Source organism: Lagenorhynchus albirostris, chromosome 5 (assembly GCF_949774975.1).
Source record: "Lagenorhynchus albirostris chromosome 5, mLagAlb1.1, whole genome shotgun sequence".
Taxonomy (NCBI): Eukaryota; Metazoa; Chordata; class Mammalia; order Artiodactyla; family Delphinidae; genus Lagenorhynchus; species Lagenorhynchus albirostris.
Genome location: NC_083099.1, coordinates 11,784,297 through 11,808,641, shown reverse-complemented (window position 1 = coordinate 11,808,641; position 24,345 = coordinate 11,784,297). Strand labels below are relative to the sequence as shown.

Sequence of the window (24,345 nt, the reverse complement as noted above, 5' to 3'; positions counted from 1 at the left end):
ACAAAATTCAACACCCATTTATGATAAAACCTCTCCAGAAAGTAGGCACAGGGGGAACTTTCCTCAACATAATAAAAGCCATATACCACAAACCCACAGCCAACATCGTCCTCAATGGTGAAAAACTGAAAGCATTTCTTCTAAGATCAGGAACAAGACAAGGATGTCCACTCTCACCACTATTATTCAACACAGCTTTGGAAGTCCTAGCCACGGCAATCAGAGAAAGAAAAGAAATAAAAGGAATCCAAACTGGAAAAGAAGTAAAATTGTCACTGTTTGCAGATGACATGATACTATACATAGAGACTCCTAAAGATGCCACTAGTCACAGATGTAAATACCTAAATAATCAGCTAAAATATGTTAAACTGATCAACTAAATTGCCTCTAAGGGAGAAATAAATGGGGATGGGGTGGGGGGAGGGTGTTGTCTGTTTTATTTTATTTTCTGCCCTTTTTAAAATTGTAGTAAAATATCACGGTGGATTTTTAAGCAGAGGCATCACCAGATCAAATCTGGGTTTTACCAAAGAGTGGACTGGGGTCTTCATTTGAGTCTGGTCGGCAGATTCAGGGACCACCAGCCTGGTCAAGCATGTGACCATCAAAGGGTGTTGGGCCCAGGAAATATGATTTGACGTCAGTGTCTCCCTCTATAAAAGAGGCTGTGTTGCCAGAGAGGATGACGCATGGCTGGCCGACAGCCAAGCACCAACAACTTATTCATCCAAGACGTGTTAAAAGCTAAACATAAAGCCAGCCTTCTTCCTGATAAAAGAGTGGGCCTAGTTCTGGTACTATCCCACAAAGGGTCATGGCTACCTGAGTAATAATTCACTACAAATGCTGGGGTGTGGGAGCCCACAAACCAAAACCTTTCCTGCCTACCCAACATAATAGCCCTGATTTTCCCAGGCCTCACCCTGGTCCCAGAACTGGTCCCATGCCTGGCCAATCAGTCGGGGATACTCCTAGCCTCAGGGATTGCTGAGGGAGGGCACGGGACTGATCAGAACCAGTAAGATTTCATTCTGGGACTTTTCTAAAACTGTTAGAGGAACTTTTTGCACTGAGATGGCTGAGAAGATGGAATGAAAGCTGGAGCAGACTGCAGCCATCTTGGCACCATGAGGGCAGAGCCTGCCAAAGGCAGGGAGGGAGTCCCTATGACACTTTGAGCTCTTGGTCCTAGCAATGCTTTACAGTCTAACCCCATACTCCACTCTCCTAGAGCCAAAATAATGCACACACACACCCAATTGTCCCCCCTTGCTTTATGTTGTGTTTAAGTTATTTGGAATTGAATTTCTACCATTTGCAACGAATTAAGTAAGCTTTTAAAAAAAACCGAAAAATACTGTATGCCTTAAGGTAGTCATATTAATGTATTCAGGGAGGGGAAAGTCAATCCACAGTCTATAAGGTGGCAAAGCACTGTAACTAAATACAGGTAACTGCTGGAGGGCTTCTGCCCGATAATAAAGCCATGCTTATGAGGAGCAGGGTCTGGGGAACTTAATTCAACCTACCCTGTATAAAGCATTTCTTTTTTTTTTTTTTTATATCCATCTTAAGGCCAGCTGGCCACAATTGAACTTGTGTTTTTTGCCTTATTTCCTAGTGCGAGAAAAGACTCGACCGTGGTTCTTTGTCTCCTACAATTACAGGCAAATGTGTCTCCCAAGATCAGAATGGGGGCTGCTTCCAGGAGTGTCCAGGGAGGAGAGCTGGCTATTTTCCCTACGATAAGTGATCCATGGAGGGAAGCAGTTCAGAAGTACAAACACCTCAGGAGAACGAGTAGGGCTTTCACCAGTCAACAAAAATAAGCCACATACCAGCCAGGGCTGTTTACCAGCTGATTTTTTTTAGATCACCACTTGAAGGAGTTCTAAAAGGGCTCCCTCGGCCTGGATGAGGCCTCAGATCTTCCAATCTCAAAACTGTGTCACATCCATCAGGTGACTCAGACTGAGGGCAATTTCTTCACGCAGAGAACTGCTGAGGGTGGCAGTCTCCCTGTTTGAATATGTCAGTGTGTCAAAAATGCAGCGCCCTATCAGACAAGAACCTCAGCCCCACGAAACCAGCACCCGTGTGCCTTGGAAACAGCGGGCAGGGGTCACCACCCTGGGGACAATCCTGTTTTCTGGCCAATCCACTCACTCAAGCCTCGATGATCTCACCTGTAAGCTGAGAAGGGCAGCCTCTCCCCTTCACAAAGACGTCCCCAGAACCAAGCGAGATTAGGACACGATGTCAGTTTTTAAAAATAACTGTCCTACAGATTAAGGGTGACACCAAACTTCAAAAGATCCCTAGTAACGCCATTTATAAATACACTGCTTTCTGCTCATGGAAAGATTTCACAGGCATGATCTGAGACTCACAAGGACCCTGTAGGACAGGATGGCCAGGCTCAGCAAGAAGGGCGTTCCCCAGTCTCCAGATAAGAGACCTCAGCCCCAGGGGAGAAGTGCTGTCTTGACCTAAGGTCACACGCAGGGGAGCATCAGGCTAGCGTCAGGAGCACAGACCACTAGTCCTAAGTTCCATGCGTCTTTCCCTTCGCCTCTGGCTCCCAAAGTCTGGTCCAGGGAACAGGGGGGTAGGGACTGGGGGTTCCCTGAGACCTTTTCTGGGAGTCTGCAAGGTCAAAACCATTTTCATAATTGAGTTCGACTTAATTTGCCTCTTTCACCTTCATTCTCTCATGAGCGTTGAGTGGAGTTTCCAGAGACTACTTGAGCGGTGACATCAAGAGACAGAATGCAGAAGCATAAGTGAGCATCCAGCTCGCCTATTAAGCCAGACATGAAAGAGACTCATAAAAACCATAAAATGACAGCTTTCTTTTCACGGGTTTCTTTTGGTTTGGGAAAACAGTTATTTTTGATAAGATATATTCTTTACGCTGACAGGTAATAGGCTTATTACTGTCATTTTTAATGAATGAATACAAGTGTTTAAAACAACTCTGTTTTAATCTCTAACACGGCAGATACTGTAGATGTTCCCCACAAAAAACAAAAGCTCTCTGAAATGCTCAGTGATCACAGGAGTGTAAAAGGAACCTCAGGCCCAAAAGCATCGGGTGAGGTTTGCAAGGCACAAATAAGAGACACGGATGTAGAGAACAAATGTATGGACACCAAGGGGGGAAAGCGGTGGGAATGTACTGGGAGATTGGGATTAACATATATACACTAATATGTATAAAATAGATAACTAATAAGAACCTGCTGTATAGCACAGGGAACTCTACTTCACTTTGCTGTACAGTAGATACTAACACAACACTGTAAAACAACTATACCCCAATTAAAAAAAAAAGAAGCATCGGGTCAGCTGGTGCCACCAAACCACACCCTGCCCCTGGGCTGCCCTGCAGAGACCCTGCTGGAGGGAAACACCAGTGTATTTTCAGTAACAGAGAAGCAGCTATTCCTTCTCAGGCCTTCGCAAGAGGAGAAAGCCTCCATTTGGGGTCACTATCTCTTCATAGCCCTTCTTCACGTTTGCTAATCTCCTTTTTAAGAAAGGGGGAGTTAGGCTCAGAGCCCTCCCCAAAGGGAATCTGCTAGAATTTGATAGGCAACACAATAAACCCACTGGAAACAAAAGAGCATTGCTCTGCAAAGTCAGCAAGTGGGACCCTATGAGTTGGGCACGTCCATATGATTCTTCACTGAAGTGAAAGAGTGGCATTGACATATATACGCTACTAAATGTAAAATAAATAGCTAGTGGGAAGCAGCCACATAGCACAGGGAGATCAGCTTGGTGCTTTGTGACCGCCTAGAGGGGTGGGATATAGGGAGGGTGGGAGGGAGGGAGGGAGACGCAAGAGGGAGGGGATATAGGGATATATGTACACATATAGCTGATTCACTTTGTTATACAGCAGAAACTAACACAACAATGTAAAGCAATTATACTCCAATAAAGATGTTAAAAAAATAATAAAAAAGAAAATAAAATGTTAGAAAAAAAGCCTGCTTGAAACAAAGTTATTTCCCTTTGATGACTTTTCACTTCTGGTCATGAAGTCTCATTTTCAAACAAACTTAAGTACGAATGTGAATCCAGGAAAATACGGAATAAACAGTACATAAGAACTAGAACAAGGCAAAAATTATGACAGAGGCTGAAGAACGAGAGAGTGGGGATGTAAAGTCTCTGTATCAGGAATGTTCCAGAATTCCACGATGAAAGGCACCCCCGGAAACACTCCAACTTCCTGACCAATTCTAAGGTATCTGAAACGTTTTTAATGTTACTACAACATGTTTTTTCCCCACCCATCCAATCTATTCTTTAACAGCACTTGTGGTAGCTACTAAAACACACAAAGAAACCACTTTCCTAGAGCTTCAGTGAAAGGGATCAAGTGTCCTCCAGGCCTGGCTGCTAGAACTTTCTGCAACAATGCAGATGTTCTGTATCTGTGTAGCTCACTACAGAGGCCACCGGCCACAGGCGGCTAAATGAAAACTTGAAATGTGCTTAGTGCAGCTAACTGGATTTTGTATTAAATTTTAATTTTTAAAGTGTACTTCAAATCGCCCCATGGGGCTAGTGGCTGCCATCCCGGACAGCACAGGTCCAGCTCCTGGACCCCAGATTTCACCCCGCTCCCCACTCGGAGAGATCACGCCACGCTCCTGGGTCCTCCTGCTGCCTTGTCTCCTTGCCTCTGCCTGGTTTTTCTTGCCACAAGGAGCGGCTGTCACAGCCCTGTGAGAAGGGCGGCCAGGACAATCTGATTTCACCTTCAGGAATTCTGCAGCAGAGGCAGAAGTGGAAAAACGGCGCCAGGGCAGAGCCAGGACCTGGGGAGCCAAACCAGAAAGGCCGAGGCAAGAGGGCCCAGGGGCAGAGAAGAGGCAGAGGTGGAGAAGGGGAGGGGCGAGGGCAGGAGCCCCTGGGGGGCTGGAGCCAGCCCCTCCCCACCCAGCACCCCTCAGGCCCAATTCCCCATCAACGAGTTTCATCCAACCAGGGAGCCTGGTGAAGACAGCTGCAAAAGGATGGAAACGTGCATGGAAAAGAAAGAAGGGGGAGACAGTACCAGGGCCTCCGAGTTGGAAGCAGCAGAATCGCTACCGGGACCTCTAGCCTAGCTCCCTCCCTCCACCCCCCTTCTTTCCCACCTCAAATCCCAACTTCAGAGGCAGAGGCTTCTTGAGGCGTCTGCCAAGCCCACCTTCTGTGGGGACTGTGCCTCACGCGTAAGCAGAGCCCCGCTGCTGTGCTTCTGACACAAGACCCTCTCCCAGGGGACAAAACGGAGGAAGCCAGAGGGGGGAGAGATGGGGACACAGAGAGAGTTGACCGAGAGGGAAGAGAAAGCAAACGAGAGAAGGGGAGGCAGCAGAGGGGGAATGCGGGCGATGATCCTGCTTCCCGACCCGAATTCTGCAATTACACAGCCACATCATTTATCAACCTTTGGCAAAGGCACCTTTGAGAGTGAGGACTGCAAATAACGATGCTGGGATGCTTGGTGTCCCTGCTCAAGGCTCTACAACGCCCTCCCCACCCTTGGGGTTCATGAAGGAAAATCCTGCCTTTTATTTAAGCCGTTTGAGTGGTTTGGAAGAAAGTGTAGGGGATTCCATCCCAGCTCCAGACCCAGGGTCAGGCCCTGTGCAGATCGGCAGCCTTGGTGACAAGGTCAGCCCTGCTTCCTCTTTCCACAGCACCACACCATCTGTCCTGGTTCTGGGCCACCAAGAGCTTCCTTCCACTGAGAGAGGAGAAAAGGAAAGTAAGAAAAGACGGTTGGTCAGCATGGTTTCCTGGGCCCAGTTGGCCTCTTCCGAGGTTATCAAGGGTCTGAGAGCTTTTTTAGGCCTAAGTGGAACAAAGTTACTCCCAGGCAGAAAGGCTGTGCTCTAGAATTCTGATTTGACTAGAGGGATGTTTCCAAACAAGCAGGTGAGGACCCCCTCCCATCTCCCAGAGCACAAGCAGCCCCCGCAGCTGTCCCCACACTGGACCACCCAGCTTCGTGCAACATCAAGATTCCACAGCCATTTGGAGGCCGAGTTAAGGCAGTCGGTAGGTCTGGGAATAAGGAAAAAGCTCTTTTTTCAACTTCTTTAGTTTGAAATAATTTCAGACTTGGAAAAAATGAAGGTAAGATGCAGACTTGATGTCCCTTTACCCTGAAGTATTTCAGTGTGTATTTCCTAAAGATGAGGACATTCTCTCACAGAACCAGAGTACGATGATCAAAATCAGAAAATTAACATCGATACGATGCCATTAATCCAGTCTATGACTTTGTTCAAATTGCATCAACTGTCCCACCAACGTCTTTTACAGCAAAGGGAAAAAGATATTTTTCCTGGTCCAGGATCCAGTCCAGGACTCAAACGGCATCTACTGTCAATCTCTCTCTAGTCTCCCTACTCTGGAAGCATTCTTCAGTTTTTCATGGCCTTGATAGTTTTCAATAATATGAACCAGTTATTGTGTAGAATGTCTGTCACTGGGAAAGACTCACTTTCAATTCACCTTTTTTGTTGATGTTACGTAGGCAGGAGCCACCAGGATGGAATCTAACCAATTACAAAAAAATACGTTTAAATAGCCTAAGGTCCAAAGCACCACAAAGGAGAAAACCCAACAGCCCTTTAGTCTTCAGGCACAACGGTCAATTGTATGAGGCCCAGGAGGAGGGACAGAAGCTACATAACCACCCTACACACACACACACACACACACACACACTCAGACACACATACACAGAAAGACACAGGCACACTCATGCACACACAGACACCCTCTCTCACACACACAGTGACACACACATACACAGCAGAGCTGAGAAGGCTGAAAGGACCCGCTGCTTTTTTCACTCAGAGCCAAACGCATGTGTTTTTTTTTTGGTTTTTTTTCGGTACACGGGCCTCTCATTGTTGTGGCCTCTCCCGTTGCGGAGCACAGGCTCCGGATGCGCAGGCTCAGCGGCCATGGCTCACGGACCCAGCCACTCCGCGGCATGTGGGATCTTCCCGGACCGGGGCACGAACCCGTGTCCCCTGCATCGGCAGGCGGACTCTCAACCACTGAGCCACCAGGGAAGCCCCAAACACATGTTTTTAAATCCACAAGATTCTTAGTGTGAGAGGAGGCAGAACTGCTGAAACTGAGGCATTTTATGGAGTTCAACCACAAGTGAACTATCTCCATGTCTGCACCAAAAGGCTTAACATATTTCCTCAATTTTAAGACTCACTTTTTTTCAAACATTTGCAAATATTAGGGGTACTTCCCTGGTGGCCCAGTGGTTAAGAATCCGCCTGCCGTTGCAGGGGATATGGGTTCGATCCCTGGTCCAGGAAGATCCCACATGCTGTGGAGCAACTAAGCCCATGCACCACAACTACTGAAGCCTGCGTACCCTAGAACCGCAACTACTGAGCCCACGCACCGCCAACTACTGAAGCCCGCACGCTCCAGGGCCTGTATGCCGCAAATACTGAACCCACGTGCTTCAACTACTGAAGCCTGTGGGCCTAGAGCCCGTGCTCTGCAACAGAGAAGCCACTGCAATGAGAAGCCTGTGCACCGCGACAAAGAGTAGCCCTCGCCTGCCGCAACTAGAGAAAGCCTGCGCGCAGCAGCAAAGACCCAATGCAGCCAAAATAAATAAAAAAATAAAATAGGCCTTCCTATTTTAAAAAAATGTGCAAATATTGGATTTTAGATGGATCATACAAATAATGTGAACATTTATGAGGGGTGATGCTTCAGCCACCCATCAAGCAGTTATGCAATACAAGTTCTGTTTTAAATTAACATGAGTGTCAGCATCAGGGCAATGGTGAGTTCACGGCCCGGCCTAGGGAAGCTCGAGGGACCAGGCAGTGAGGCCTCTGTGGAAAGCACGCACCCCCCTCCCAGCACTCCAGGCAAGCTGCTGCCTTGCTCCTCTTGGAGGACCTTCCTCCTGACTGCAGCTCACGGAACAGAACGGAAAGAAAGGAGGACGAAGGATGCAAAGGAAACAAAGTAAAAATCCACTGCCATTGGTTTAAGAGACACGGAAGAACCCGGAAGTGGCTAAAAACAGGAAAAGTGGCTGCTTCTAGCAGAACTGGGGGTGGGAAGGAATGAGGCAGAGGACTTTCATTTTCTCAGGGGCTTTTCTTCAACTATGTGCAAGTATTGCTTCAATAAATATCAGACTTTAATTTGGCTGCAGCACAGATTGACCAATGTTTTGTATTTCCCCATCATCAAGACTGAGGGGGACTCAGCTCATTCAGCATGTGGCTAGATTCAAATCAAAATCTCAATCATTCCAGTAAACTGGTGCAGCCACTATGGAAAACAGTATGAAGGTTCCTCAAAAAACTGAAAATAGGGACTTCGCTGGTAGTCCAATGTAAGACTCCGCACTCCCAATTCAGGGTGCCTGGGTTCGATCCCTGGTCAGGGAACTAGATCCCGCATGCCACAACTAAAGATCCCACATGCTGCAGCTAAAAGCGCCTGCATGCCGTAACTAAGGAGCCCACATGCTGCAACTAAAGATCCCGCATGCCGCAACTAAACATCCTGCATGCCACAACTAAAAAAGATCCCGCGTGCCACAACTAAAGACTCCGCATGTCACAATGAAGATCCTGCACGCAGCAACAAAGATCCCGCATGCCCCAACGAAGACCCAGCGTAGCCAAATAAATAAATAATTTCTTTCTTTTAACTGAAAATAGAGCTGCCATATGATCCAACAATCCCACTCCTGGGCATATATCTGGACAAAACTGTAATTCAAAAAGGTACATGCACCCCAATGTTCACAGCAGCACTATTCACAATAGCCAAGACACGGAAACAACCTAAACGCCCATTGACAGATGAATGGATAAAGAAGACATGGTACATATACACAATGGAATACTACTCAGCCATAAAGAAGAATGAAATAATGCCATTTGTAGCAACATGGATGGACGTAGAGATTATCATACTAAGTGAAGAAAGTCAGACAGAGAAAGACAAATACCGTATGGTATCACTTACATGTGGAATCTAAAATATGACACAAATGAACTTATCTACGAAAGTTTGTGAGGACTCACAAACATAGAGAACAGACTTGTGGTTGCCAAGGGGGTTGGGGGAGGGATGGATTGGAAGTGTGGGATTAGCAGATGCAAACTATTATATAGAGAATAGATAAACAACAAGGTCCTACTGTATAGCACAGAGAACTATATTCAATATCCTGTGATAAACCATAACGGAAAATAATATGAAAAAGAATGCATATATATGTATAACTGAATCACTTTCCTGTACAGCAGAAATTAACACAACACTGTAAATCAACCATACTTCAATAAAATAAATTTTTTTTAAAAATCTCGGTCATTCAATATCAGGGCTGGAAAAGCCACTGCCCATCATTTAGCTCAGAGGCTGCCATTTCACAAAGGAGAAAACTGAAGCCTCTCCCAAGGATGTGTATTTGGCGAGTGTCAGGGCAAAGACTGAAAACTTGTTCTAGATCAGCATTCTTTCATCTCACCAGCCTCAGTGAGGACTTGTGAAGCGGAGCTTCCACACCCACAAACACACATATTAAAAACTACTTCAGGGGGCTTCCCTGGTGGCGCAGTGGTTGAGAGTCCGCCTGCCAATGCAGGGGACACGGGTTCATGCCCCGATCCGGGAAGATCCCACATGCCGCGGAGCAGCTGGGCCCGTGAGCCATGGCCGCTAAGCCTGCGCGTCCGGAGCCTGTGCTCCGCAACGGGAGAGGCCACAACAGTGAGAGGCCCGCGTACCGCAAAAAAAAAAAAAAAAAAAAAAAAAACTACTTCAGGGCATGGGCTCCAGCCTCAGACTCCTGGATTCAAATCTTGGGTCCTCATCCCATTGGCCATGTGACCCGTGAGAACTGGTTCAATCTCCATGTCTCATCAATGTCCTCAAGACATTGTGTTAGTTTTGAGAACTAACAGGATAAACTATACAAACCACTTAGCACAGTGCTTGGAATAACAATAAGCTTTTGATAAATAATCGTGACTTTTACGCAGGTGTTGTTATTCAATAAATAGCAATGGTTAGAAAGGGAAGGGCCGAAGCTGGCTGAACGTATTATATGCTAGGTACTGTGCCAGGCACTTTACAATCATGACCTTATTTAATCCTTAACAACCCTGCAAGATAGGTATTGCTCTTCCCACTTTAGAGAGCAGGAAATGAAAAACCCAGAAAAGCTAAAAACCTTGCCAAGACTGCACAGCTTATGAAGAGGCAGAGGGAGAATTCAAACCTAGCTCTCCTGAACTCCCAAGCCCATGCTTTTCCTCTATTAGCTCCAAAACAAGTTTTCCTATGCTTTTTTGATCCCAGGGTTCACAGCATCAAGGTATGATTTGCTTGAACAAGTTCCAACTTGGGGAGTGGATCCAATTTCCAGCAAATGCATGCAATACCAGGATCCTATTTCTGCAGTGGGGACGCTAGCAAAACCCGTGGCAGGGAAAGAAAGCAGCGCTCAAGAGCTATCCAAGGAGCTTAAGAACCTTCCCCCTGAATTTATAAAGTGTCTGTCTAGCTACCGTACTTTGGGGACTCTAGGCTCCACTAATTTTCTGTAATAGGCATTGAAGCCATGGCATAATATTCTCTCAGACAACATTTTTAAGAAACAGGCAAAGCAAAGAATTCCCTATCGCAAGACCCACGGCACTGCTCAAAACTGCTCCCTCTTGCTTTAATTGTAGCTGGTTGGTTTAAGGGTTATTGACAGAACGAATCAAAGTCCTTGCTCTGCTTTGGTTAACTATTAACGCAGTTCGGCAAGGCACTGTGAAATGTGGCTGTTCATGAAGCAAACGGACATCCTGCAGGCCTCAGAACGAGTCACTGTCTCTGTATCACCACCAGGAGTGTGGCCATTCTAAAACAGGGCTCGAAATGCTTTAGGACTGCTCCCATCAAGAGATGGCGTCTGGGCCATCTCCTCTTGAACCTGGGCAGGTTCATGGCTGCTTGGACCAGCAGGATACGACAGAAGTGCTGCTATGGGACTTCCAAAGCTGTGATGCTCCCACCTGGTCATCTTGGGATGCCCACTGTGGGAAGCCAGGCACCATGAGGAGGTCAGAGTACCTGGGACCGCCGTGCTGGGACGGTCGCATGTAAACACTGACCACTGACCAGCTGAGCCCCCAGCCACGGCCAGACACAGGAGTGGGCCTCCTCGGACATCCAGTCCCGCGGGGCATTTGGATGAGCACCCCACCCCACCCCCAACCGACATCTGCCTGCAACTGCTCAAGACTCCTCTGGCGAGAACCACCCTGCAGAGCCCTCTCCAAATTCCCGACCCAACAAATCATGGGCAAAATAAAGCATTTGATTTGGGGTAAAGTAGTTTGGGGGGTAATTCATTAGGTAGAAATAGGAACCAGAACCATAAGGAAGGACATCTTCGTTTCATCTCTTCTTCCAAAAAAGCTGGGACTCCCCTGGTGGCACAGCGGTTAAGAATCCGCCTGCCAATGCAAGGGACACGGGTTCGATCCCTGGTCTGGGAAGATCCCACATGCCGCAGAACAACTAAGCCCGTGTGCCACAACTACAGAACCTGTGCTCTAGAGCCCGCGAGCCACAACTACTGATCCCGCATGCCACAACTACTGAAGCCCGTGCACTCTAGGGCCTGTGAGCTGCAACTACTGAGCCTGCGTGCTGCAACTACTGAGCCCTGTGCTGCAACTACTGAGGCCACGTGCTGCAACTACTGAAGCCTGCACACCTAGAGCCCACGCTCTGCAACAAGCCACCGCAATGAGAAGCCTGCTCACCGCAAGTAGAGAAAGGTTACGTGCAGCAATGAAGACCCAACGCAGCCAAAATTTTTTTTTTTTTTAAAGCCAAAAACCAGGGAAGAAAACATCAAATCTGCAGGTTTCATATATTATCAGAATGAAGCTGAAGCCTTTTGCGTGTTGGCAACAAAAGGGTCAGGTGGACGAACATACCCGAACCCTGTTCATCATGCTTCGGGTGAGTCTGATGCCACAGAGTATGCGTTTACATTAAGTGGGTTTGGCTGCAGTGAGAATAAACAGCGGATGTTCCTGTCATTGTCTCCCTGCTGGCAGTTTCTTTCTGTCAGAGCAAACATTAATATCTCTTGGATAATCCAGCAAAACACAGCAAAGGAAAAAAGTCAGGCAAAAATAGAACGAAATTGTTTTCCATCTTCCTTTAAGGAAATGAAAGAGGCTGATTCTCTGAGCTCTCTAAGAGTGCCTTTGCAAATTTGCAAATTATCGTGAGACTCTTGGTTAAGATGTGTTGCATAAAAGGGATAAGTCGCTACTGTTAGAAGCATCTATGTGGTGATAGGCAGATTAAGTAACTCTCGGAAAGGAGGGCTGGTCGAAGATACCCGGGATGCTGCCAAAGGATGAGGTTCGATAGATGTTTAATTCATCCAGCCGACACACACACAAATACACCGCTATGTTCAAAGTTCCTACCATAAACGCTCAGAAGGAAAAATGACAGCTCATTATTAAAAGGCTGCAGCCCACAGGGACCACAGCTCTCTGCCAACAGGGGTATCTGAAGATTCTATCAACCGTGGGGACAACAATGGATCCGCCAACCCTCAGAGCCTGTCTTCTTTTGAGGTGGGGACACCTCTAGACACCCTGAAGTCAGAGGGAAGGTATCCCGGATAAACGTGGGGACACAGTCATGTCACTGTACTACAACAGCAATGGCCCGTGTTCCCACAATGGTGCCAGCTAAGGGGCCAGGAAAGTTTACATACTATCTCACTGGTCTTTATAGTTTAAAGAAAGACACATCTGATATTTTCAAAGCAGTAGACTCCATTTCAATATTGACAGCTATTTCTATATTCTAGCCAACAGCCCACACTAATAATCATTTTGCCTAAGTGACTACAGTGAATGACGCCCACTTATATGTGCCCACAAGTCTTTATCCATGTAGAAAGGATGCTACTACTCAAATCCATATAGTAACTAAGTTTGAATATCTAAATATTCTTAATGTTTGGAATGTTTTCCACCGCTCTATCTTGGTGATTGTTTTGGATTTTCATAAATGAGGGTTTCTTGGCTGCAGACAATTCTAAAATGCCTTTAAGTCACTTTTCATCCCTCTGTGAATTACCACATGAGAGTTTAACAATACAGTAATTCACCAAGCAAACCCACCAACGTCTGCGTTTATCTACAATTAGGGCAGGGACTACCAATCTGAAAGTTTTTTCCCACCAGCCCTCATCATTCCTAAAATTCCTTCCGAAGGCATTCGTCTCTTTGACTCATAAAGACATCTTTTTATAATAGTGCTTTGTTCTCCACCCTCACGCCCTGCCTATGAAAATGATAAAATATGGTCATTGCAAATAATTCAGAAAACATCAAGAAATGAAAAATTAAAATCACCAGCATTCTTAGCGACCAGCAGTAACCACTAGTAACATCTGAGGGTATGTACTTCTCAGACTCTGTGGTAATGCATCCCTCCACCCCATCACCAACCAACAAGAATCAACACTTCTGCAGAATACAACAAAAATAAACTAGAAAAGTGAAAAGCCACGTGGATGTCACAGCCATGTCAAACTGCTAAAGAGAAGAATTTCTAAAGTCTTACTCTCAATTTCTGTATGTACTTCACCTTAATTGGTAACAAGCAGTGGCCTGTGGACCACACTATGAATATCTCTGTTCTAGACATTTTTTCTGTTAAATGTACATGTTCTTTTACTGTATGTATATATGCTTTTACATATACTCTACACATAGCTTTATATGTTTTCCCCCACTAGATTTTATTTCCACTAAATAGATCATGGCCATGGGTCCACAACCACACATGTCATCCTATTTTAATGCAAAACACTCTTCAAACCCTGGCATCTCCAAGCAGGGCAGAATCTTATACCTCCATGAGCTAAGACCTCCGGGAGTGAGGGCTTAGGGGAGCGGAAGGAGGTCACAGGTTGTGCTTTAGCAGCGCTGCCATTGTGCCCAGGGTTGGCCCTGCCTAAGGAAAGCCCAGGGACCAGTGCATTTCCAGAGCAGGCACTAGGGAAAAGGGACCTGCCCGTTTTGCAGGACACTGTGTATGGCAACGCCAAGAGCCACGAGTCCACAAGGTGTTTGGTTCTAACCACAAACTCTAGCCGTTCATTCCGACATTCATCGTACCCCTGTGTGCAGGCACTGCATGAGATACTAGGGCACAAAGATGGGGAGGCCAAGCCCCTCCCTCCAGGGAGTCTAGCGGGGGAGCCAAATACACAGATGACCAGAACACAGCCTAATGGATATGCGCGAAGCTGCTAGTGCCGGTGAGGACAGACTCCTGGGCACCGCCGCCCCATCCCCCACCCCCGGAGATTCTGAGTCATCAGGTCTGGGTGGGGCCCAAGACTCTGCAATTCCAGCTTGGTCCTGCGATGCAAAGACCACACGTTGATGGCACTGCTCTAGGGCACTGGTTCACCACCAGGGGCAACTTTGCCCCCCTCCCCTGGGACACTTGCAAGTCTGGAGACATGCTTGTCTGTCACAACTGAGGTGTGGGGGTGGGGTCGACTGGCCTTTAGTGAGTCGATGCTGCTAACCCTCCTACAGTGGGCAAGACAGCCCCCCACAACAAAGAACGTCCATAGACGATGTCAACAGCGCAGTTGGGCAACTCCTTGAGAGCAAGACACTTGAACTCCAGGCCTCAGTTTTGTTATCAGCAAAATGGGGATGATAGTATCTATCACAGAAAGTCGTGCTGAGCATTCAGTGACTTTACGCAAAGTGCTTAGAACAGGGTCTGGTACCTGGTAGGCATTTATTATTATTATTATTAACTATCATTATTATTGAAGAGCAGACAAAAACAAGCAGAAAAGACATTCCAGGATGGACACAAGTCCTTCCTGCAAGTACCCACCATGCTGCGGCCCTCACCTGCCCTGCTCCAGTAACAGCAGCAATGATGTTTATTCATGGCCTACTACGCACCAGCAGTGGAATAAGGAAACTGAGGCCCAGAGACATTAAGTAACTTGCCCAAGGTCACACAGCCACGAAGGGGCAACCTGTTGACATTCATCCACTCAAACATCTACTGAGCACCCATTATGTGCCGGGCAAATCCCAAGAGAAGACAGCCTAACACAGCAGGGCTCATGCAGGGAAACAACTGATTTCCACACCCCGCAGACCAGCCATAGAGCAAAGCCCTCTTGCTCCAGAGACTGCAGAGTCCACCCTGCTGTAATCCTAGCCTTGCGAGCCCTCTCTCTGGCCCCTTGCCCAGAGCCTGTCTCTGACAAAGAGACGTCATGGCGGGGCCTGGGGGGAAGAGGGCAGAGCTGCGGTGGGCCTGGCTCCAATGCACATCTCGATGGAACTTGCTCTGCATCCGGCAGTCCCCGGCGCTCGCTGCCAGCCCCGCACGCAGGCAGCCTCTCCCTCACCCAGGCTGTGCCGCTAGCAAAGCCCTCCCTCACACAGTGTCTCCTCCTGTCCCCCAGGCCACCCAGGAAGAATAACGACACCAGTTCACAGACGAGGGGACTCGGGCTCCAAAGGGGCAAGTGCCCCCCAAAGTCAGCAGAGCTCGGGTTCTAACCACGTCACCTGATGCCAAGACGTCCCTCCACCCACCCCTTCCCCATGACTTTGGGTTTTTTCCCCCTTGATTCTAAACTAATACAATTCAGTGCAAATAATTCAGAAAATATAGAAAAGTATCAAGAGAATATGTCTTACTCAACTCTCACCAGATATAACTGGCATGTAATCCTTTCCTGATATTTTTATGCATATAAACATATTTTTTAGAATAGCATCATGAGTCTAAATCATGACTCCAAGCTTTTGGAACCTGTTTTCCATTCAGATGCCTTTCTAGGTTAATAACAAGCTGTGTCATCATCTAAAAGCCTGGATTCTCTTCGCTATCGCCTAGGCTTGGTATTCATTTATTTCCTCAACCCCCTACTGACAGTCATGCAGACTCACAATTTTTCCAACATTTTTAAACAATGCTGCAGTGAGCACTGTTGGACCTGCATCCTTGCCCAGTTAACCCCTTAAAATAAATTCTTACAAGCGCAACTGCTGGGTCAAAAGTCACTGTCCCCCAACATCCCAGCAGCAGTGTGGGGACCACTACCCAAGCAGGAAGCCCTAAGGCCTACTATTCCAATGGCCAAACTTCAGGTCAGAGCTGTGGGGACAGAAGTAGCCCCAGCTCAGGGGCCCAGGAGGCCCAGTAAAGACCTCAAGTGTGTTGATCTTTACAACCAACCAATGAACAAAGGGTCGCATCAGCAATGCTCCCCGCCCCTAGCACTGCACAGGCTGCAAGGGATGTCTGCACTGGTCCCCTCCACTTGCTGGCTGCTAATCCTCCCAAATAACTAGGGTCCCCAGGCCTCGACTCTAACGCCCCCTGTTGCAGCAAAGCGTCCCCCGGCTCCCAAGACCCTGCCTGGGTCCCTCGCTCTGTGTCCAAGGCCTGAATCCAGAACCCCCTCCCCACCCCCACCCCCGCGAGGTGAGAACCCCACACAGGACTCAGCCCGCAGGGGGCCCTCGGTGCCGGTTCCATGAACGCCTCCAGGCCTCTGTTTCCTCAAACTAGATCTAACCTGGCTACAAAAGAGATCCCAGCCTCACTCACGCACAACACACACACACACACACACACACACACACACACACACACACACACACACACACACACACACACACACACACACACACACACACACACACACACACACGTCTTCAAGGGGAAAGTGCTAAGATGTGATGGCACTGTCCTCTCAGAAAAGAATCTCTCTCTTCCCGTGACTTGTGTGAAAAATTCATTACGAGAGAGTCCAGGCTGCTCCCAATTCCCCCCCGACCCTGGGTTTCCAAGCTCAGGACAGTCTTCTTTCTTTCTTTTTTTTTTAAAGAGAAAATGTTTGCTGGTTTCTGGCAGGGACAAAGGCAGATTCTGGGTGCAGGCCTTATGCGAGTCTGAGGAACACAGATGTCCAGAATCAAATGCTTTGCAAACTGCCCTCGCCCAAGCACCGAGGGGAAGCACACGGCCATTTACAATCAACCACCTTTGCCTCCCCAGGTAAGGACAGGCTGGAAAAGCCAGCTTGTGATTACTCAGAGACAGAAAAGCTGTCTGTGGGCAGCTAGGCCTGGCTGTGTCCTTCCCCCTCCTCCTGGACCACCTCACACCCTAGAACAGCCCGCCTTCAGAGGAAGCAGGGGGAATACAAAAACACTACACATCATAGTAAAAAATAAATAACTGGCATGGACTATTACAAATCTTGATTAAAATGATTTAGAAATTGTGCTGCCTCTTGTTTTAACAAACATTTGAGACGAGATCGTGCTATGGGCTACGCATTGTAAAAGTGCATCAGTACATTTACCTGGACTGCCTCACCTGGCAGGGTTGCTGCGCACTGAATGACCTGTTTATCTCTCTCCATCCATCGCTCTCCCCACCCCCAGCGCACTGGCCCCCCTGGCTGGTCCTGAGCCGGGCCAGGCCCCTCTCTCTCTCACCTTAGCACTGGCTGTTCCCGCTGCTGGAACGCCCTTCCCGCACAAGGCCCCGAGGCTCGCTCCCTCCAGATGGGCTTTCACAGAAGCAAATAGTAGGTGCTCAAGAAATACTCCATGAGTTAATAATTAAAGCTAACTAACCAGTGCGCCTGTGAGAAAATATATGCGCTTTCTTAACTTGAAACGTCAGACTTATATCCAAGAGCCTCTCTGGTTAAAAGGTTACTCCCTTCAACAGCTTGAAAAGGCTGGCTCTCTCAACACAAATCAGAGTGTCAAGGGGATACCATGCTGTCCAGACAAGGTCAGAGGCAAACCATGGTCATGGGAAGGAGCAGGTGTCTGCCTGACAATAGGCCAGCCATCAGACACCTTTGGTCATCTCCCATTTAAACTACCGAGAAACAGAATGGGATCCAAGGGCGAATCCCAGCTGACACCTCAGCTGCAGCTGCCCAGAGGCAAATGCGCCACAAACTGGTCACCAATTCGTTGTTTTTTCAATTTTTTTATACAATTTGGAAAGGTTACTTTCCATTTACAGTTATTACCAAATATTGGTTATTTTCCCCGTGTTGTACAATACATCCTTGAGCCTCTCTTACACCCAATACTTCGTACTGGTAACCACTAGTTTGTTCTCTATATCTGTGAGTCGTTTCTTTTATGTTATATTCACTAGTTGATTGTATTTTTTTAGATTCCACATATAAGCACTATTATACAGTGTTTGTCTGCCTTATTTCACTTAGCATAATGTCCTTCAAGTCTATCCATGTTGCTGTAAATGGCATTATTTCATTTTTTATGGCTGAGTAATATTCCACTGTATATATGTACCACATCTTCTTTATCCATTCATCTATCAATGAACACTTAGGTTGCTTCCCTATCTTGGATATTGTAAATAGTGCTATGAACATTGGGGTCACCAATCTGCTTTAATCACTCAAAGTCAGGAGGGGTGCTGGGCCCTGCAGACCATAATCAAAAAGCAAAGGAAAGGAAACGCAGACAGCAAAAGACCCTCCCCTAGTGGCTACGAATTATATACAGTCAGTCCTCATTATCTGTGGATCCCAAATCTGTGAATCTGCCTACTCACTAAAACTGATTCCAAAATCAATACTGTGCTGCTCCACGGTCATTTGTGGACCCGCACAGAGTGGCAAGAAACTCCAGTAGCCCGACGTGCCTGCTTCCAGGGAGGATGAACAGACGCCCTCCACCCTGGTCCAGCTCTCATGCTGTAAACAAACATCCTTTACACAGTCCATTTAGTGCCAGGCTTTCTGCACTTCTGTGCTTTGTGTTGGTGATTTGGCTGTTTAAAACAGCCCCCAAGCCTAGCGCTGAAGTGCTGGCTAGTGTCCTGAGCCCAGGAAAGCTGTGGTGAGCATTATGGAGAAAACACGTGTTAAATGAGCTTCGATCAGGCTGAGCCATGGTGCTGATGGCCAAGTTCAACCAACAATACACATTAAGTAAGCTGTCTTTAAACAGAAACACACATAACACACGGTTACATACTGATCAGTGGATGAAGGTGTTGGGACCAGAGGCTCACGGGAGCCTAATGAGGTTTAAGTTCCCGAAAGCCGCTGGTCACAACATCTCCCTTGGGAGCCACGGCTCAGTATCCACTAATTCAAGGTTCACGGCGACCTTAGTGAAAACTACCGCGAATAAGGACAACTGACCATATACTAAGGTGGCTGCTTCCTGACCCGCGTCCTCTGGCATTCCCCCTCCCCGCCCCCCCGCCATCAGCCCCACTGCTCTCTCCATCTGCCACTCCACACACCGGCTCCCTCGCTCGGCAGGCTTCTGCTCAGGTGTCTTCTGGAGACTCCTCTGTCACATCACTCTCCTACTGGACTCATCACCATCAGTAAGTACTAGCGAACCCTCCACGCCTCACCCCCACCTGAAACGTCAACTCCCGGAGGCAAAGCCTCTGTCTTGTACCCATATCTACCTGTATCTGCAGGGGCCACAGTGCCCAACACAAGGTGGGTGGCCAGCGCTTGCCTGAAGGGACACAGCCCACCACACACACGGCCACAAGGTCCCTGGCAGGTTCTGGGAGCATGACAAGCATCCAGAGAGCCTGCACGGAGGCTGAAACCCCACAGATTAGACGCCCACTATGGCCCAGGGCCACGTGCACCTCCTGTGCACTTGAAACGCGGCTGGTCCAAAGTGAGATGTGCTCTAGGTGTAACAGATGCACAAGATTTCCAAGACTTGGTACAAAAATATATGTAAAACATCTCATTCATGATTGTATTGATTCCATATTGCAATTATTGCATCTTGGACATTCTGGGTTAAAGGAACTAGATTAAAATTAACTTCACCTGTTTCCTGTTGCTTTTGAGCATGGCTGCTAGGAAGTTTTCATGACGTACAGAGCTTGGCACTATAGTTGTCTGAGTCCAGCTGGGTTATAATAATGCCATGGAAAGGGCAGCCAGTGACACAGGCCAGCCCTGACCACCTCTCTAGGCTACTGCCTGATACTCTCCAGAGGCAGGCAGGAAACACCCGTCCCGTGGCTTCCCGTGACACACAAAGACCTAAGTGAGTTCCGACAGAGGGCTCAGAAATCAAGGAGAAAGAGTTAAGAGATGAAACAATTGTGCCCTCAGAAGGGGAGCACCGCCAGAACAGGGGCCAGCATCGAGCAGGCCTACAGGTATGTGTTGAATGAATAAACCAGTACTTTGCAAAAAAAAAAAAAACCATTTCTAAGTTGTTTGTTCATATTTGGGATAGAATAGGAGAGCTGGAGGGGACCTGGAAAATGACCAGGCTCCGCCATGTCGCTGAACTGTGAGGACGCTGTGCTTCCGTGTCCTCCCCTGGAGAAGAGGCGGTCCCTGCCGGTCCCTACCTGCCAGTCCCACGCCGTCCAGTAGAACTTTCTATGGTGATGGGAGTCTTCTCTGATCTGTCCAATACAGTGCCTACTGGGCCCTCGAAACGTGGCTACTGTGACTGAGGAAGTGAAATTTCACCTTATTTAATTGTAATTAATTTAAGTTTAAATTCAAATAGCCACATGTGGCAAAAGGCTGCCATCCTGGACAGCGCAGCTCTGGCCTGCTGTGACAGGCAGGAAGGAGATAAAGCTTGTAAAAGCACTTCGGAAATGCCAAATCCTGACAGAAATGGTAGGGGTTTTGTTGTTGGATGTATTACAAACGCGAGATTCTGAGAGATTTCAATTGCCCAACGAAGAGACTTGACTCATCGTAAGTGAAAAAAATTTAAACACACAGACTGTACTTCACCTGGGGGAGAAGAGTGTTCATAGATACCTGGAATCAGAACAGAGCAAGAACACTTCACACACAGCTCAGAAAACTAGCTTTAATCCTCTGGGCCACTATACCTCCAGGGCCTGGACATGCAGGCAGAAATCAAGGTTGCCAGGGTGTTGCTGGTAAGATTACATTCCTATCTCCCACCCCCTCACTCTAGGGACCAGCGGTGTCCTGCCCCTTCCGCTGACCTTCCCTGCCATTCCTCCTGCTACAGAAACGGGTCCTCCCACAGCTCTCAGACAGAAGCGGGGGTTGTTCAAATCTGATGGATGGTAAAACCAACCGGTGCTGAAAAGGGATGCGGACTAAGTGGGAGCTGTGAAGAATGCTAATCTGTTTACACTCAGGTTGGAAGATGCTCATGAAATTCAAATCAAGTTCTCGGCTCCCAAGATTCTTCCCAGCAGGAAAGCCCTTCCCAGTCTAAACAGCTTTTCGGTACCATTAAGATCATCATATTCTACGCACCAGCAGACAATAAAGATAAAAAAAGCAGGGGAGTGGAAGGGGGGTGAATGATTAGGGCCGGAAAGTCAAACAAGTCTAAGTCTGTCTGAGGAAACACACAATATTTCTGAGTAAAAGTGTAAGGAGCTGCCCTAAAATAGTTAAAAGATTTTGTGAGCTCATTCATTCTTGTCCATTAAAGAGCACAGCTACTCTTCCCCTCAGTCCTTTTAACTTTTCCACAGACACATTAACTTTAGGGCTTAAGCGTGTGTAATGCCCTTGGTTTGGGCCCCTCGGGGCTTCCATGATGAAAACCACGTGAAACTGGATCCACACGTGTTCCACCCACAAGCTGGCCTCAGTGGTGTAATTTATTCCGTCAGGCAGCAGGCTGTTGCTCAACTTGGAGGAGGGAATGCCAGCAACCACCCTCCAGCTATTAAAACAAAATGAACCAGCGTGGTGTCCGCGGGACAGACGCCACTTCACTGAGAAGAGAGACCCAGCTTTCCGTACCTCAAGTTCAGTCTCCCGTCTGTTGATATCATCCGTGGACTGATTTAACTTCTCCAGCTCTCCCTGATGAAGAAAAGGGACAGAAAGAAGATTCAGGGGTTTGTCTTTTGCTGCCAGTATGACTCAGCCCCAGAACCTGCAAATTGCTCTAGCACACTTTGTAGGAAGAGGAAGAAGTCAGTGGTAATCCTCAAGGAAAACAGTTGAGCCTTGGCTGGACGAACAAATGAATGTCAGCATTTCTGAAACCTTTTTCTTGATGGTGGCCTTTGTGAAAATGACTTTAAGGTCCTAGGAATTTGTCTTTTCTTAGAAGGTCAATTATTTATTCCAGGTATGTGCCTTCAGGTAAACCCACCTGTTACAAATGGTTTAGAGGCTGAATCAAAACAATGCTTTCTGCTTTAGAGCAAGGATTTTGCAGAAAAGATAATAAAAGAAAACAAAGCCAAGCCTAAAGTATAAACCCAATGAAATAATGTAAATCAAGGGTACAATTCTGGCATTATCTCATCCATGGTTGAGTATTTTTCTGTAGGGATGAAAAGTCTTTCAAACTGCTAGTTATTCAACCTACCTGGCTGTTTTACAAAACAAACAACTAAAACTAGCTTTAATCCTGATCCTTTAAATAAACATTCACACACTGACATTTTGTAAAAACAAAAAAAGTGCCCAGCGTGAAGTTAACTCATTTTACTTAGCAAACAAAGGACCTTGTGAACAGAATTCCCCTACCAAGAAAACAAAATTGAGTAGCCCGAACCGATTTTATTTAATAGAATTCCTAATGCAAAGATTTTTCCACCTGATTTTTATCTTGCTAACCTGCCATAACAATTCATTTAAATGCAACAGCTGAGTTAAATGAGCTTTTAATTGATCTGCGCGCTGAAAAACCAATTAAGTCTCCAGAAACTGCAGCGCATGCTGAAAAGCAATATTAAAAAAAAAAATCTTTATGGAAAGGGTAGAAACACGGGTCTTCGAAAGCGATGTGCTGTGCTTTCTGCTTGGAGGGTGAAGAGGTTAAGCTGTCACTCCGAGATCTCGGCTTAGAAATCGTTTTTAATCATCTCCCAGAGAAATGGAGGCACAGGAACCGGGCCAACCCTCTTGCCTTCTCGCGCGTCAGCTATGCGCACCGCTTGTCCCAGATTTCTGTTCACACTCGACCTCATACGGAGGGAAAGCTGGGTTTTAAACCGTTTGAGGCCAAGCGGAGAGCTGAGCCAGTGGTGACAATAAGCCCTTCGGTTTGCTAACAATGAATCAGAGGAGAAGGGAGATGGCTCAGGCCGGGCACCTCTGCCAGCAGGAGGCTCTGACCCCCAGGCACGGGTGGCCGCCCACCTGCAGGGGCCGACGACGCCCACCGCCCCGGGAGCCCGCGCCTAAGCGGCCCGCCCGGCTCCCGGAGCCCGGAGGTTGTGCAAAGCCCGCGGCGCCACGAGCCCGGCCGGGTACCCAGACGCCGGCGTGGCGCCCCCGCCCCCTTTCCTCTTTGTTGCGCAACCGCCCGCAGCGCTGGGCACGCTACTGCGACCCCCGGATCCTGCCGGGGAATCCCGGCGATAGAGTCAGGCTGCGTCCACGCGGGCACCGCAGCCTCCCAGGAACTGAGGGAAACCGGGTACTCAGACCCCTCTCCTCCAGCCCCGGACTTAACGCTGCCACCTCCCTCGGGCGCAGGCACCGGTGGGGGGTTGGGGAGGCGGCTGCGAGGCGGGCTCAGTGCAGATGCCGGGGTCCTTGTGCACCCCCGCGCGCCCTACCTGGATCCGGGGGTCCACCTCTTCCTCCTCCTCCAGCCCCGGCTCCATCCCCTCCTCCTCCTCCTCCGAGTCCCGGGCTGGCGGCGGCAGCTCGGCCGGCTCCTCCGGACGGCTCCGCTTCGGCGCCGCGTCCATGCGGGCGGCGGACTTGGGAGCGCGGGGGTGGCGGCCGCAGACTGGGCCGGAGCCGTCTGGCCACCGCCCGGCGAGCTCAGAAGGCGCCGCTCGCCGCCCTGGGTTCCCGGGCCCAGCTCAGGAGGAAGTGGGCGCGGTCGCCCCCTCTCCGCCGCGGCCGTCAGCGCAGCGCCGCCCGCTCCGCCCCCAGCCCGCCGGCTCCGCGCGGCCCCGACTCTAGACCTGGCCGGCCGGCCGGCCGGCCGGCCGGGATAGCCAGGGATCCGTCACAAAACCTCACTCCCGGAACGCGTGAGGGTGGTGAAATGGGGGAGCCCTCACCCCCTTTTACCATAGCAGCCCGACTAGATCACAATTTACCGAACGTCGGCCGCCTGATGTCAGGGTGCTTTTCTCTCCCTCCCTCCTCTGCTAAGGCAATTGACTGCATGCAAGGAAAGTTTGGGGTATTCCCACCATCTGAAGGCACCTTTAGAAGCTTGTACTCAGTGACCCTGGACCAGTCCCAAGACTCACTCAAACCCCCGT

The 24,345-nt window shown here is 48.4% G+C and overlaps 1 protein-coding gene across 1 annotated transcript in view; it reads right to left on the bottom strand.

Moving 5' to 3' along the window:
• Positions 1-23,902, bottom strand: part of SH3BP5 (SH3 domain binding protein 5) — a 77,485-nt gene extending 53,583 nt beyond the window's left edge. The window contains exons 1-2 of the mRNA XM_060149587.1: positions 23,683-23,902; positions 21,908-21,970 (exon numbers count right to left, since the gene is read on the bottom strand). Of these exons, the coding sequence (XP_060005570.1) occupies positions 21,908-21,970; positions 23,683-23,817 (198 nt within the window). The 5' untranslated portion in view covers positions 23,818-23,902. The remainder of the gene's footprint in view (positions 1-21,907; positions 21,971-23,682) is intronic.
• Positions 23,903-24,345: the final 443 nt, after the last annotated feature.